The following is a 17418-nucleotide window of genomic DNA, read 5'->3' as shown; positions in this document are numbered from 1 at the left end:
CTCTGTCTGCTGTGTCATAAGGAGGGCTCGGGAGCAAAAGAGGGTATTGGGGCATGAAAGCAATAAACCCTTCAAGAACGTCCTTTCAAATGCTAGGAAAATCTCCGATGGGTGGAAAGGGGAAAAGCCTCAAGAAAGAAGCTGTTAGAAGGGACCAGACCTTCCAAAGACTGAGGGCCTTAAAAGAGAACCCTAGAAGGCAGAGACAAGCAGGCTGAAAATTCCAGAGGAAGGGATCCTGAAGGTAAAAGCCTTCTGAGGGAAGGAACGAGAGCAATGGAATAAAAAAGGAATTAAAATAAGTGAAAGTTCTTTAAAATATAAAAGGGGGTTTGGTTGGCAAACTGTCCTGGTTGTAAAAGGGGGTTTAGCGTAAAAACTGCCTGGATTAGTTCTTCCCAAAGGTAAATAAGAGTATAAATTTATTTCCGTTTCCTTCAGGCTAAAGTAGTCAAAGCGTTAGGCTTTCTGAATTCCAGCAAACCTATACAAAACTCCCATCTGCCTATTTTCTTCTAACAGCCAGGGCTGAAGGATAGTTACCTATCCCATTGGTCAGGCATTCCTTAACCAGCAAATAAGTTGAAAGGGGAAGTGGGAACAGTAGCGTAGGAGACAGAAATCTTTCTTCTTGCCTTCCTCAGGGACCCTACCACATTGGGCAATGAACAGAAGTATAGGAAACAATAGTGAGGATGTTGAAGCACCCAGACAGCTGGAGCCTATGAGCATTGGTGAAATTATAAGATCAGTGCTGCTGGTCCTGAATTCACACTAAGGGCTCCTTTTACTAAGGTGCGCTAACATTTTTAGCGCACGCACGAAATTACCACGCACTAAACTGTGCGGTACGTTTCTAGAATAACGCCAGCTCAATACTGGCGTCAATGTCTAGCGCGCGCAATTCCGCGCATTAAGGCCCTAACGCAGCTTAGTAAAAGGAGACCTAAGTGCAGATAAATGGATCAAGCCATGATCAGTGCCATATTTAAATACTCCATCCCTGCAGTGTATACAAGAAATAGTCAATAGTTTGAATATAATGAACTTTCTATTGTACTATTTTGTAGGAATAAACTTTTTTTTTAAAAAAAGTCCTAACATCCTAGCAATAAAAATTGTGTCCTCTCCTCTGTAAATCATTCTACACTCATTAATTGTGCATGTTTCACAGATAGCATTTTGGCAAGACAATTCAATGAGCTAGTTAGAGAATGTATTTCATTATTTTTAACCTTATAAAGATATAAAATACTCTACACAGAATGTAAAATGTTATCAGAGTAATTGAAATCTACAATTCTAGGATATGCCTTTCAAGGGAACATTTTTTCTTTCTGGTCAGGGGTGCAATGATCTAAAGGTTTTTCCTTATTTAGGGAACGTCAGATAATATAAATACCAAACAGCATGCATGAGACTGTGGTTGAATTACGTCAAGACAGAGCTCTGATCAACTGTACTTTAGAAAAACAAAGAACTTCTCAGTTATTGGACGCCATGCAGAAGCCAATCATTTCACTGCATTAACTGAACCATCAGTTACTAAAACATTTCAGACGTGTTTTAATAGCACAGTAAAATACATTTCAGACGTCTGATAGGGCTTAAAATAAACATTGGCATGCTTAGATGTAGTTCAAGAACATTAAAGACCTTTGGGTCTATTTTTTGAAAACTGCACTGTGTTTTTTTTAAACATTGACGACAGGATTTAAAAACATCTATATAGTCAGAGGCACATTCTGATATATTGGATGTGGTATATTAACTCCTAACCTTAGCATCTAAGGCAGGGGTGCCTACACTTTTGGGGCTTGCGAGCTACTTTTAAAATGACCAAGTTAAAATGATTTACCAACAATAAAACTAAAAAAAAACACAAAGCACACTGTTCACAGAGAAAATGTTAATTATTTATATTCCGGGGATTTTTCAAAGAGGTCAAGGCAGATGACTTTATGCAATGTCATCTCAGTTACAAGTATATAAAAATAGACAAATATACCCCCTCCCTTTTTACTAAACCGTGATAGCGGTTTTTAGCACAGGGAGCTGCGCTGCTCTCGATGCTCATAAGTTCCCTGTGCTAAAAACCACTATTCTGGTTTAGTAAAAGGAGGCCATAGTGCAAAATATAGACAGCAGATATAAATTCTCAAAACAGGCACATTTTGATCACTAAATTGAAAATAAAATCATTTTTCCTACCTTTGTTGTCTCTTGATTTCATGAGTCTCTGGTTGCACTTTCTTCTTCTGACTGTGCATCCAATATTTCTTCCCTTCTTTCAGCCTCCTGTATGCTTCCTCTCCTCCAGACCTCATTCCCTCCCCCCAACTTTTTCTTCCTCTCTCTCAGCTCCCTCCTCTTTCTTTCTTTCTCCCTGCCTCCTTCTTTCTTTCTGTCTGTCTGTCTATCTATCTTTCTTTCTCCCTGCCCTCTTTCTTTCTGTCTGTCTTTCTCTCTCCATGCCCCCTTTCTTTCTGTCCCCCTTTCTTTCTGTTTCCCTTCTTTCTTTCTGTCTCCCTACCCCCCTTTCTTTGTGTCTCCCTGGCTGCCCCCTTTCTTTCTTTGTCTTTCTTTCTCCCTGCCCTCCCCCAAGCCACTGCCGCTGCCATCGTGGAACAGGCCCCCATACCACCGCCACTGAGTTCTCCTCTCCCTGTTTCCTGACGCCGTAAAGAGATCGCTGGGCCGAGCCAAGCAGTCTTCCCCACCCGACGTCAATTCTAATGTAGGAAAGGAAGTTTCGGGCCAGCTAAGCAGCGATTGGCTGGCCCGGAACTTCCTTTTCGAAGTCAGAATTGACGTCAGGTTGGGAGGGTTGCTCGGCCCGGAACTTCTGTGTCCTCTTTATGGCATTGGGAAGCAGGTGGAACATGAAGGCAATGCGAGTCTATCACAGAGCCTGCGATGGGCTCTGCGATCGACTCGCATTGCCTTAGCGATCTACTGGTCGATCACAATTGACCTTTTGGGCACCCCTGATCTAAGGAAGTTCTTCTTCACCCAGAGAGAGGTAGACAACTGGAACGCTCTTCCAGAGTCTGTTATAGGGGAAAACACCCTCCAGGGATTCAAGACAAAGTTTGGACAAGTTCCTGCTTAACTGGAACGTACGCAGATGAGGCTGGACTCATTTAGAGTACTGGTCTTTGACCTGAGAGCCGCCGCGTGAGTGGACTGCTGGGCAAGATGGACCGCTGGTCTGACCCAGCAGCGGCAATTCTTATGTTCTAAGGCCTCCTTTTATTAAACTGCGCTAGCAGTTATTAGTGCAGGGGGCCATGCTGAATGCCTCGCACTGCTCCTGTGCTCTTAGGAACACTAGGAGCATCGGGAGCAGCGCGGCTCCCCACACTAAAAACTGCTATCACAGTTTAATAAAAGGGGGTATAAACACTAAGGCCTGGATTCTGTATAAGGCACCGACATTGGCGGCTAACGATCATGTGTCAATCATGCCTCGGCGCCATCTATAGAATCGCGTCTCCAGGACAGATAGGTGCCGCAAATGTACGCCAGGATTTTCCAGGCCTACATTTCCAATGCCTATCTATGCCATGAATCACGCCTACGTATGCACTGTATGGTGCCTACTGCTACTTCCGCCATTATCCATGCCCAAAGTAGCATTAGGCACTGTAAAGCACCTATGTAGGTGTGATTCCGGCACCTTTTATTTAGGTGCTGGTAGGCGCTTTAACCTTGCTGTTTTTTTGCCATTTCTAATGGCATTTTTCAGTTAACCTAGGTGCTGGTAGGGTGCCTACTGCTGCCTAGGTTTTGGTGCCAGTTTTAGAATTTCCCCCCAAATTGCAAAATTCAGTTTATGGCACGGCACTTAGCTTGATTTTTATAAAAGCTGCCGAATGTGACAATAACATTTAGGCACACCCATTGAGGCCAAGGAAAACCAACCCCCCTCTTTTACAAAGGCGCACTAAGCGTTTTAGTGCAGATTTAGAGCGCGCTGAATCTACATGTGCGCTAACCGCTAACGTGTCCATAGAATGACATGCATGCATTAGCATTTAGCATGTGATAATATTTAGCGTGCGCTAAAAAGCTTAGCGCACCTTTGTAAAAGAGGGAGGCAAGTCTAAATGGCAGTGTTCAAGTTGTGCGTGGATCAGGAAGGGACGCTGTTAATTCAAATGTACACAGAAATCCTATATTAAAAACCACGTGATATTGATAACATTGTTTACCTATAACTGTTACCACATTAAATGAATAGTATTATGTTCCAAGCTTAAATAGTGTTCTAATATTAGAATATAATACTATTCATTTAATTCATTCTGATGAAGAGCCGAAACTCAAGTAGGGGGGGCAGGGATTTTAACATGGCTACCCAGTTATCACTAAAGCACGTTTAGGCACTGGCACTTTATTTTCATCTGTGGTTATTGACTATACATCTAACCAGCCATGTCAGATAAGTAGTATTTCAATATCTATTGTCTATAACATTGAATGGTTGGGTTTGGGACTGCAAAGGCGATGACGTTTGGTGTTACCACTAAACAATTGGTTATATGGCCTGAGCTCTTTACAAACACTTATTTATTTATTGTGATTTAGAGCTGTGATTAAAGAAGAGTGATTTGATTTAATCATCACAGATTAATATCATTTATCTCCCTAGAAATTTAAGTCCTCTTTCAGGAGCCATTTGGTAACCCTAATCCACTTGTCGCTGAGCATATTCCTACTTAGATCAGGAAACTACGTACTACAAGTGGGAGCATTATCTAGTCTCCAGCTTTAGCAAGTTAGTGCTCCTTCCTCTGTTTTCAGCAACATCAGCGCAGTAAACTCTAAAGCAGCCCTATTCATACAACTGATGTGAAGATAATTACCAGGCAAGCAGGATGAAACAGATTTGCAAAGTGAAAAAAAGAAAAAAAACCCACAACCCACTCTTTATTCCCTATGTCATGTCATAGCCTTTATAATCTATCCTTCCTCTTCTATAGTATACATATGCATGAATTCTGGTGAATTGGAACTTATGCAAAGTTTGCTCAAGATAATAATTTAAATAAAATTGACTATTTGAATTTTTTTTAAAAAGGATTACTTTCAACAAGGAAAGCACACTTTTTTTTCCCCACAAGAGCAGTGCAGATTGCCAGAAGAAAAAACACTAGTACAATATAATCTTGTTATAATGGACTTCAAGGGACCTGGAAAAACAGTCCATTATATCCAGAGTCCATTATATCCAGAGTTGCATTTTTAGAAAACTATTTAGGTCAACTTGAAACAACGTACAATCAATGAACAACAGTCACTGCACAAGCATATCAGCAACAAAACTCAGCAAAATATTGGTATGGCACAAATTGATTGCAAAACTAGAACACTAAAAGATGTTCTAATCTAAAGCATTATGTCGTACTGTACTGAAAAGAAAAATACTCTGTCATTTTCTTCTGGGCTGTATTTTGATACTATATCACCGGCACGCCACGCGCCTTGTAGGCGGAGCTTGCATGTCCATTATAGCCGAACAAAACTACAGTTAAAAGCGGCTCTGGGGACCAAATTGGTTGTCCGTTATATCCAAAAGTCCATTATATGTGAGTCCGCTATTTGCGATGATTTTCTGCATGTTTATAAAGGCGCACAGCCGGGACCAGCGGACCTCGTCCGCTATAGACGAGGTTCCATTATAAGCGAGTCCGTTATAACGACATTATACTGTATACAAAAAGAGTAATAAAATGTTTATTCAAATTGTGATCTGACAAGTTGTGTTTCAATAAACCACCTGTGTCATGGGTCAGCATTTCCAATCCAATACCACATAGAGAAATGCAAAATAATAATAATAATTGTTGCTACAACTTCTTTAATGAAAACAAAAACAAAAACTGTGGATACAGATGTTCTGGAGATAATTTATTAAACACTGACATATAAAACCATGAAAATTCAATTAAAAAAGTACAATGATACTTGTCTGCAGTGTTCTTTGCTCACATGTTTAAAGACGATAGACTGTTTTCAGCCCAATTCTTTATATGTGAGTTTGCAAACCATTGGACCCCTGAGGAAGGCGTGTTCGCCGAAACACGGACCTTGTAGGGTCCAGTTGGATTTTTATCACAGTATTTTTTATCATTGTACTTTTTAAATAGAATTTTCATGGTTTTATATGTCAGTGTTTAATAAATTATCTCCAGAACATCTGTATCCACAGTTTTTGTTTTTGTTTTCATCGGTGGATTGTTTTCACTGTGGATCATTGGGTCTCCCCATTTTTCTTTGTGGTGCTGCACAACTTTTTAAAGTCACACTAAGGGGGTCTTTTACTAAGGCGTGCTAGTCGATGTAGCGCGTACTAAATATTAGCGAGCGCTAAATGCTAACACGTCCATAGAATATAATGGGCACATTAGCATTTAGCGCACGCTAAATCGGCTAGCGCACCTTAGAAAAAGACCCCCTAAGTGCGCTAGACAAAAACACCGCAGCCTCCATTGTTCTTCCTGTGGTTAAGTGGCAGAGCTTTTTTCTTTTTTTTCTTGGGCCTGCAGCATTGTGTGTTTATTTATCTATGTTTTTATTTAAAAGGGATGGATTTCCTAAGTTTTTACTCCCTGTTCCCATAGACACAGAATGGAAGAAAAGCCTTCCTACAAACAGAAAAGTCTGTAGACTGAATCCTAATTTTGCCCCCAGGACTCCAGTGAGTCACATCACAAATTATGCAAACACATTCACTGCACAGTTGAATGGGCAGTGTGCTCTGTGCAAACCTAAATGACTTTAAAAACAAAATGCTTTCAGTTTCCATGACAGCAACATTTGGTAGGTCTCTACAAAATGTGCAACTGAAACAAAAATATGACAGTAAAAACTGCCTTATCATTTCCTCTGTAATTGGCTACCTGAGTAGCATGTATAGATTCACCCTTCTTGTCCTGTGTCACAATTAGATTGTAAGCTCTCTCAAGCAGGGACTTTCTCTTGCTTGTTAATATAGAGTGCTGCATGCATCTGGTAGTGCTATAGAAACAATTAGTAGTAGTAATGCCATTATTGCACATTATCTACAACAGAACCCATTTTAAGCAAAGAGCTCTGCAGTACATAACCTTAATAATGGTGTTAGCATATGAAATGACCACCCCCCACCACACTTACTGCAGGCAAAATCAATTTAATGCATCCTAACCTACAAATTAATGTGCATAATATCACTTTGCATGCTAAAAATTTCTAGTGTGCATCTAAACTTTTTTACATGATGAAACAAACTGAAAAAAGAAAAGCCTTAGCAATTAGAAAAAAAGACAAATGAACTGAAAGTAGACTTTTAAAAATCATTATTGTATATCCCTAATAAACCAACAATTTATTGTGAAAAAGTAGGGCTGCATTTCGATTAAAATTTTTAATTGTGATTAATCATAGGGCATAGCTAACAGTCCGTGCGGAGGGGGCATGCATTTCCTCTTCCTCCTCCCCACACTAGGTATCATACCTTTGCTGATGGGGATGCCAAAGTTTTGCCTCCTTAAACTGTCTCAAGAAAAAGGAAGTCAGTGGGGTGCCTCTAACCACCGATGTTAGCACTCCCATGCATGCTCAGTTCATGCACAAACCAAGCATGCTTAGGGAGTGCAATTGTCGTTGGCTGGAGGCATGCTCCTGACTTCTTCACTCCTGAGGCAGTATGCGGTGGAGCAGATTTTTTTTGACTGACTTCAGCTACTCCACCAGTCATTGAAAAGGTATTGCAGCTTTGGAGAGTGCCTGAGTACAAAGGAGTGAGGGGCTAGGCTGTTGAGGTCTAACCCCATATCTTCCTTTTTCCCACCACCAAGTCCAACGCTCACTCTCTTGCTCTCCTCTTCCCTACCTACCCACCCCCAAATCCAATTCTCCTTCTCTCTCCCCTTCCCTCCTAGTTCCAACTATCTCCCTTCTTCTCTACCTACCTAGCCACCCCCAAGTCCAACTCTCCTTCACTCTCCCATTCCCTCATAGGTCCAACTCTCTCCCTTCTTCCCTACCTACCTAGCCATCCCTAAGTCCAACTCTCTATCTTCCCCCTCCTTGGTTCAACTCTCTCCCTCTCTCCCCCCCCCCCAGGCCCAACTCTCATTCTCTCTCTTCCCTCAGTTCTCAAGGGCAAATCTCTCCCTATCTCCCTCTCTTCCAGTCTTCAGGCCCAAATCTTTCCCTATCTCCATCCTTCTTCCCAATCACCCCCCCATTTCCCAGCTCCTAGGTTCAGCTCTCTTCATTCCTTTCCCCTCCTCATACAGCTGCTTTTCCTTTTGCATCTCCCTTCCCCCCCCCCCCCAAACCCAATGCAACTGCTCACCTTTCCCTTCTCTTCTCCTCTGGTCCAATGCAGCTACTTTCCTTTTCACTCCCCCTGGGCCCAATGTTGCTACCGTCCCTTCCCAACCAAACATAGGACCCAACATGACTGCTTACCTCTCTCTTTTCTTCCTCTTCAGACCTAACACTACTTGGCCTATCTTTAGATGCAGTCTATGGCCCTGCAGGTCAGCAGCAGCCCTAAAGAAGCTCTGTTTGCAACCTGCACCAGGCCTTTCTCTCTGACCCGAATGGATGGTGTCTGGGGGTGAAGGGAAAGGAAAGGTGAGCAGTCGGATTGGGTCCTGGGGGGAGGAGGGAGGAGATGAGAGCTGAGATGCCCAACCAACCATGTATGTGTGTGGGTGGGCAAAATTATCACAATTAAATTTTTTGCACTTGATTAATAATTATTGCTTTAATCGAGGCATTAACTGTGATTAATATTCAGCCTTATGAAAAGGGAAATTTGAATATTGATCATCTCTCCCTTTACTACAGGTATACATACCTATGTTAGTGGTCATTGTGCAAATACATTGACAAATAATCATCAGAAAAAAAAGAACAAAGATGAATGTAGGTAAAAAGGTGTGCACAGGACTTGCATTTTCTCATGCATCAAACCACTGACTGTATTTTCAAAGGAAACCAGCACAAGATTTTCTTTTCATATTAGGATTTTTTTTCACATTAGAATTGCAGTCACTGGGTCTATTACCTCAATCATGTTTACATCCGATTATAGATTATTAATATCAATGTTCTAATATTAACTAAAATTACATAAAGAAAAAAAATCAAGTCAGTGCTCACTCAGCTCAGAACACTTTGTAACAATAAATAATATTGATTAGAAATTGGCTTCCACGATTAAGGGCCCCTTTTACAAAGCCGCAGGAGTGATGCTGTTGCGGCAAATGCATCGAAGCCCATTCAATTCCTATGGACTTCAGTGCATTTGGCACAGCAGCATTGCTACTGCAGCTTTGTAAAAGAGGATCTGAGATCTTAAGAGTGCTTTTTGATCATTCATTGTCTTTAGAACCGCAAATTAATTTGCTAATACAAAAAGCTTAAGACTAATTTGAAAATTTTTTAGGGAGGCAGATTTTTGATACTTGGTTCAAGCTCTGCTTTTGTCCCAAATGGATTGTTATAACATCATCTAGCTGGGATGTCCAACCCTCCTATTAAAGAATTTACAAACCATTCAGAACACGGCAGGATGTTTGATTTTCTTTCTGCCTAGATACGAGAGGATAACCCCTTTCTTAATTCGCTTCCGCTGGTTGACAGTTGAGGGAAGAGTCATGCACTGCTTCCTTGGTATGTTAATCTATCGCATGTATATTCATTATGGATATCCTTCAAACCTGATGGAACTAGAGGCAGGATGCACAAAATACCGTGTTTTGCTGGGCTATTGCTTAGCACAAATAGCAAATCAAAAGAATGCTATTTTTGCCGAGTAGCTCGGTAAAAGGAGGAGGAACTGTGTCTTGCACCTGTGCAGAAAAGCTAAGTGGTAGGCACAGCTCTTCTGCACAGGGCCAGTACAGCTTCCAATCGCTGGAGCTTGTGAACAGTTTATTAGAGTTTTTTGTTGTTGTTGTTATAACACCTGATATGGACACAGCTATTGTGCATCTTTTATGTGAATGTGTGTCCGGGGCCTAACAGCTGCGTTCTGACCATATGTGTAGGACATGCACTCACACTGATTTGCATACAATGGAGGCAGTGTGTGCAAATCAATCTCATGTGGATATCTTGAATCTCTTTGTGAATATCTTGAAAACCTGACTGACAAGGGGATACTGCTGGAACGACTTGGGAAACAGTGTGGTAAAGTACTATTTGCTAACTCAGTTTGTAGTCCATGCCTGTTCTCCACCCATAACCCATCCAGTTCCTGCACTATAACTTGGCATGCACTTAGCATGTGAATTAGCATGCACTATCATGCACTTATTCTCATACTAATTGCTTAGCATACTTTAGTAAACTGGCATTTTAAAATCATAAGCTCATGATCATGTAGTAAGTGTAAGACTGAGGCCAAATTAGGGTCTTTGGATTCACAGCTTTGTGTTTTAAACGATATTGCACTTCAAGTCCTATGTCAATTTTATTGTCTACTCAAAATGTCACTGTTTTTCCTCTTGTTTTTTGACAGGTTCCACCAATTCTTCTTGATAAACAATTTTCAGAATTCACCCCTGATATTACACCAATTATTTTGGCTGCCCATACCAATAACTATGAAATCATAAAGCACCTTGTACAGAAAGGGGTTTCTGTACCTAGGCCACACGAAGTCCGCTGCAACTGTGTTGAATGTGTCTCAGGCTCGGATGTGGACAGTCTCCGTCACTCTCGATCTAGACTAAATATCTACAAAGCTTTGGCAAGCCCATCCTTAATTGCACTCTCAAGTGAAGATCCCTTTCTGACTGCATTTCAACTTAGCTGGGAGCTTCAAGAGTTGAGTAAAGTGGAAAACGAGTTTAAGTCAGAATATGAAGAGCTTTCACAGCAGTGTAAACAATTTGCTAAAAATCTACTGGATCAGACAAGGAGTTCCAGAGAACTGGAAATTATTCTTAATTACAGAGATGATAGTAGCCTTCTAGAAGATCAGAATGGTAATGATCTTGCACGATTAAAGCTGGCAATTAAGTACCGCCAGAAAGAGGTAAGTGATGACTACTGGAGAATATTTATTTATTGCGTCTTATTACCAATCTTTATGAAGAGATTCACCCTAGGAGGTGTATGGCAAGTACAATGGGACATAAACCCTCAGATTCTATAAATGGTGATTCCAATTTGTGAATACAATTTAATTGAGTAATTAACCAATTAGCATCAACATTTGGGTGCTACCAATCCATTACTAGTGCTACTGTAATTATCAACAGTTTGGATTTGTTTGCACATCATGCTAAGTCCTATTCTGCAGAGACGCGCTTGCAAATCTTTTAGTGCTTAACTGTAAAGAGGCAGGGCCATGGGAGTGGCATGGACATGTTGGGGTCATTCACTAAAGATGCACGCAGAATTATAAAATTCACAGGAACCACCCCTAATTAACACGTTAGAATTTATGCCATATTTTAGTAGTGTGCAATGTGCATCTTTGGATGCATATCCTGATGCTACTTGCTATTCTGAAAATGACATACAACTTGGAGCCAATAGAATCAGGGTACAGTCGTATGTTACAAACACAAACTCAAAAAAAACCCCGCACTGTATAATGAATTTAGCAGAGAAATCTCATTCACACTATCTCATCAAAAATAAATAGAACAAAATGGAGAAAACAGACCTCATACACGGACAGCCGGGCTTATACAGTACCCTAAGCTATCCGTATCATCACTGGTCTGAAAAAACTCCGTACATTTATATCATCATTTTTCATTCATTCATATCGACTTCCATATTCAAAGTCTCTTTTTTTTTCTGTCCTCATAATTATTATGGAGTGGAATAAGAGGTTAAATCTGCCAAAAAATAACAACAAAGGCAACAGCTTGGAGTAAAAAAAGATTTTCAGTTCATATAAGAAGGTCTAATAAAACGTGATGTAAAGAAGCAAACTTATCTTCAAATTGTATCACTTAGATGCTCTTTCATATAGCCTCTTTATTTTCTCAAACTGCTTCTTCCCGACAGAAAGCACTTCTGTTTCGCTTTATCCAAGGCTAAATCAGGGGAAATTTGCTTCTTAATGCCACATCTGAACATCCTCGGCCGCACATTTTTTTTTCGGTGCCCAAATATGGCCACCGTTAATTGAATCCAGCCCAAAACATACAGTTTTGTTAACAGTACAGTAGTGCCTCCATATCCATGGGTAATATGCTCTAAGATCTACCACTGTTACATGAAACAGCGGATAATACCGAATGTTGGAGAGAGAGCTGAATCCGGCGCAAGCAGAAGGCAGGAAATGCTGCTCGCTGCCTGTGAAGATTTGAAGAGGCACACTGGGGGTATGTGGCCATGCGGGGGAATGCTTAGTGCAACGATGCCAATCTCTACTGCCCTGAGCACCTCCTTTCCTCGCTACACCGTTGATCACGAGTACAGGGGCAAAGGAAGATGGGTCAAGTGCTAGGTGCATTAATTTTTTTTAATTTTCCAAAACATTTTTGAGCCACGGTAAACCTTGGATAATTGAAACAGCGGATACAAAATCAGTGGATACAGGGGCCCTACTGTATAGGCAATAGTATAATGACCAAATACAGTGGTACCTTGGATTACGAGCATAATCTGTTCCAGGAGCATGCTTGTAATCCAAAATGCTCGTATATCAAAGCAAGTTTCCCCATAGGAAGTAAGGGAAACTTGCTTTGATATGTTCCCACCTCAAACCTTCTCCCCCCCCGAGGCCAGCAGTGCTGCTCCCCCCCCCCCACGAGAACCGGCATTGCTCCCCCCGCAACGGGCACCCTCCCCCTCGCGATCCGGCACCCCCTGCCGCCATCATGCACCCCCCCCGCCGCCACCGGCACCCCCCCCCGCCGCCACCTGAGATTCCCCAACCCACCTGAACCCTCTTCTTACTTCCAGTGTAGCCTCCGCATCTGTATCGCCGGCATCAGCATGTCCTGTGCCGGGCCTTGAGCATGTGCGCATGCTCAAGGCCCGGCACAGGAAGCAGATTTTCGGGCACAAAACATGCTTGTGCCGATGCGGAGGCTACACTGGAAGTAAGAAGAGGGTTCGGGTGGGTTGGGGGATCTCAGGTGGCGACGGGGGGTGCCCGATGGCGGCGGGGGGGGGGGGGAGGGTGCCAATTTGCGGGGGGGGGATGCTCGTACAGGGAAGCAAGCTCGGTTTACGAGGCCCCAAATTTGCGAATGTTTTGATCATCTTGCAAAACACTCGCAAACCGGTGCACTCGTAAACCGAGGTACCACTGTATAAGCAAAAATACAGTGAATGAGGCAAACCTGGAGATAAGAACATATGAATAGCCTTACTGGGACAGACCAATGGTCCATCTAGCCCAGTAGCCCATCCTCACGGTGGCTAATCCAGGTCACTAGTACCTGGCAAAAAACCAAACAGTTGCAACATTCCATGCTACCGATCCAAGGCAAGGAGTGGCTTCCCCCATATCTATCTCAATAACAGACTATGGACTTTCCCTCCAAGAAATTGTTCAAGTCTTTCTTAAAACCAGCTACGCTATCCGCTCTTACCACAACCTGAAGAGAATCACGTCTACATTGCCAACATTTTGAAGACCTACATTTAAGGTGTCTGTTTTGCACCTATGGAGATGTGTAGGGATGCTTAAGCATGCCCAAGGCACTTCCAGGCAAAACCATGCCCACACCCTGCCTTGGGCATGCTTAAGCATCCCTACATATCATGCTACAGACTCCTATGATATAGGCGCCTTCATCGCACAATTTTTTTAAAAAAATGTGCATCCTTATTGGCAGTAGGATGCCTGTAGTTGGGATGCACGTTTCGAGAATGAGGCCCACAATACTTGGTGTAAATATCCTGATAGTTCAGTTGTTTTTCAGCACACAAATACCTGCGTTATGCACTCCTGCACCACTGAGAACCTATTATAAGTGATAGGAGAAATTGTATTCCCTAATCATCCTTCCATCTGGACTTCATCTTGACTCAGGTCAAGCATATGTCTTTCAGTGCAGGGGAGATAATCAATTGCTCCTGCCTCATCAGCGCCTCATCATAACAGTGTCTGTAGTTTAGAATTTCAGTGCCAACAGGGCATAAGCATTTGAGAATCGCTCCTTCTCTTTAAGATGGTAGTTTCCACTGGGATAAGGTATGATTCTGGTAGGGACCAGGGGAATAGATTGCTTTACAGGATGTTTGGGCGGTGTGCTATATTCAGTTAGCCACTATCAAATTGGAGCTAGAGAATAATAAGGGCAAATAATGTGTACTTTCTGCTATTCACACATGCTGTTTTTGTGATTAATAAGCACATATTATCTACTGTTTGCAGCTATGGAGACAAAGGACAAACATCACTAGCACAAACAGAACTGACAAATTCTATAAAGAGTAGATCGAAATGCTTGTCAAGAGCCCATGTATTCATTTTGCATTGCATATGTAACACCAAGTTTTTATTGTTTGCTAAGCTTCTATTAAAATAATACTAGCTTGAAACCTGACAGCTGCATTTTTGAACAGATGAGCAGCAAGATGCGAGACAAAGATTAAAATCATAAACCGAGTAAAATAGGCTGCTTACATTAACGCCTAGAGTCACTGATTAGCATGCATTAACATGGTTCACACAAATATCTAATAACATGTGTTAACACATGCTAAACTAGTAGTGCACTTTAGTAAGTATAGACTAAAGATAATATACAGGTGTTAGGACAGGCTAAAAATAAAGGTTTAAAAAAAAATTAAAAAAAGTGAAGCATTATTATCGTAGGGGTCCTTTCACTAAAGGGTGTTAATTTTTAATGCACATTTAAAGCAAGAGAAAACACTTACACTCCCCTCCCCCTTTTATGAAGCTGTGTTAGGCTTTTTTTATCGCTGGCCATGGCGATATTAGCTCTGACGCTCATAGGAATTCTATGAGTGTCGGAGCATTTACTGCCATGACTTGTGATAAAAAAGCCTAACGTGGCTTTATAAAAAGGGGGGGGGGAGAGGTGTTTAATGAGAGGGGATATATCATGGAGGGGCATGGAAATGTTATTCTGCTAGCATGTGTTAACTGGTTAATGCACACTTAACATGGGATCGCATAAGCCCAAATCTATAAATGGCACCGAGTAGTAGGGCACTTAAGCGTGACTCTATAAAAGCTAGGTGTACTTTATAGAATCGTGCTCAGTGGCACCTAAAGTGGATATAGGCATCGATAGGCATCCAAACCATAGATGCACCCTACCGTGTTTCCCCGAAAATAAGACCTACCCTAAAAATAAGCCCTAGCATGATTTTCAGGGTAGGTATTAATATAAGCCCTACCCCAAAAATAAGCCCTAGTCCCCGACGCTTAACCGAAATGTCGCTGGCAGCAGCGCTTCCCCCCTGACCCTGCCGACCCTCCCACCTTTCCATCTCTAACCCTGCAGACCTACCAGAGACTTGAATTGCAACGAGAGAAGCTATGGGTGCCCCAGAAGGAGGCGTGAAAGTGTCAAAGAAGCATTCAGAATATTGACCAAGAAAAACCACCCACACTGCAGGAAAATAGTCCAAAACGTAACCAGCCGGCATAAAAAGTTTCTGACTGCGGGCCCTTCAAAACTAACTCAGTTTGGCGAGAAACTCATCCAAAGGGCAACTGCAGGAAATTGCAGTCACTTATGTACTGTGCCTTCATCTCACTGCCGCTTCTGCCCACAAATGTGAGGATATGGAGCTCCCGAAGATGCCCATTGAAAAGTAGGAAGACAACGAAGAGGATGAGGAGACGGACTGGTTAGCTAGTAATGACAGCACCCAATGGAGAGCATGGCAGAGGTTGTGGTAAGAGAAATATCTTATAAAGTCACAGAGTTGCTGGAGGAATTTAGTCAATTGGTTGAAAGACTTGGATTTGATGAAAACTTCATTGACCTCACTGAAATGGTGGAGAGAAGACTAAAACAATCACAGAGCACAGCAATTTATGTGTCTGGACATATACAGTATATAATCATCAGACTTTGAATCTAAGTAATGTGACGCACGTCCAACTGGCTGTTGGATCTCAGATAGCAGCAGAGGTTAGAGAAACACTGTACAATAGAATGGGTCTTACATGCTGTGCAGGAGTGGCCTCTAATAAACTACTATCCCCCCCCCCCCCAAAAAAAAAAAAAAAAAGACCTACCCTGAAAATAAGCCCTAATGCATTTTTTGGTGCCCAAAAGTTAATATAAGACAGTGTCTTATTTTTGGGGAAACACAGTATTTATATCAGGGTTTTCTTATCCTAAATGAGTGCACCTAAGTCCAAAACAGGCACCTACATGAAAAATACACCCATGATCTGCCTCTAACCATGCCCTACTTCCTGGTAAGTGCCTTGGTCTAGGAGCCAACCTTATAGTGGTAGGTATCTACCAAATTAGGCGCCTCTCATTTAATTAAGTGTAATTTAGATCAAAGTGCTAATTGTTAATTATTGGCGGTGATTAAGCTTTTTAATTAAGTTAGGCACTTAGATCGACTTGGCACGCCAATCTAGGAACCTAACTTTAGGCATCATTTATAGAATTGGGGCCTTAGTACCTCCTACATTGGAGGTGGTAAATGCTTCTGCATTAACTTTTTGAGGGTGCCACACTCTGATGACAACATTAATGCATGGCCTGCAGGAATAATAAAAAAGAATAATATTTTTAAAAGTGCCACATTAAATCAGGGCCTAGATATGGGTGGACCTGAACGGGCCTGGCCTGACCAGTCTTGACTAAGGTCCACCCAGTCTCTCCCACACTACCTGGTTTTATTTTAATTTTTTTTAAAGTTTTACAGTTAATGTTGGTAGGTTATTGGGTGGGTATGGGCTCTACAGTGCCCAGGATGGTTTTAATTTAAGAAAAAAATGTACAGAAATTGATGCTGTGCTACAGAGCAAAATGGGGGAATATAAAAAAAACCCACCATTCATACCTATATACATAGGGGCTCATAATCGAAAGAGAAATACGTCCAAAAACCGGCCTAAGTCGGCACTTGGATGAACATTTCTCAAAGACGTCCAAGTGCCGATACTAAAAACAGGGTTTGGACATATTTCTAAATGACCTAGGCCTTCATAGTGCCGCTGAATGACCAAAGCTAAATGGGGCATTTTGGGAGGAGTGTCGAGGGCAGGAGTTGAGCGGGACGTGGGCCGGCTTAGACTTAGTCGTACAGCATGTATAACCGAAAGTTATACAACCGACGCTCGACGGAACTTGGATGTTGTGACTTAGACCATCTAAAACATGGTCTAAGTCACAAAAACCCACCTAAATTAACCAGATAAGCACTGAAAACACATAATACAGACCCCCCCACACACACACTACCCCAGTGATCACCAATCCCCCCCCACACCCCCAT

At 42.0% G+C, this 17418-nt stretch overlaps 1 protein-coding gene across 2 annotated transcripts in view; it reads left to right on the top strand.

The window, feature by feature from the left end:
- TRPC4 (transient receptor potential cation channel subfamily C member 4) overlaps window positions 1-17418 on the top strand; it is a 185481-nt gene that overhangs the window by 64967 nt on the left and 103096 nt on the right. For both annotated transcript variants that reach the window (XM_033950649.1, XM_033950650.1), the window contains exon 3: window positions 10526-11044. In XM_033950649.1, coding sequence (XP_033806540.1) covers window positions 10526-11044 — 519 coding nt within the window. The remainder of the gene's footprint in view (window positions 1-10525; window positions 11045-17418) is intronic.

Source organism: Geotrypetes seraphini, chromosome 6 (assembly GCF_902459505.1).
Source record: "Geotrypetes seraphini chromosome 6, aGeoSer1.1, whole genome shotgun sequence".
In the NCBI taxonomy this organism is placed as follows: domain Eukaryota; kingdom Metazoa; phylum Chordata; class Amphibia; order Gymnophiona; family Dermophiidae; genus Geotrypetes; species Geotrypetes seraphini.
Note: the sequence above shows the minus strand (reverse complement) of the source record. Positions and strands in the feature narration are given on the sequence as shown.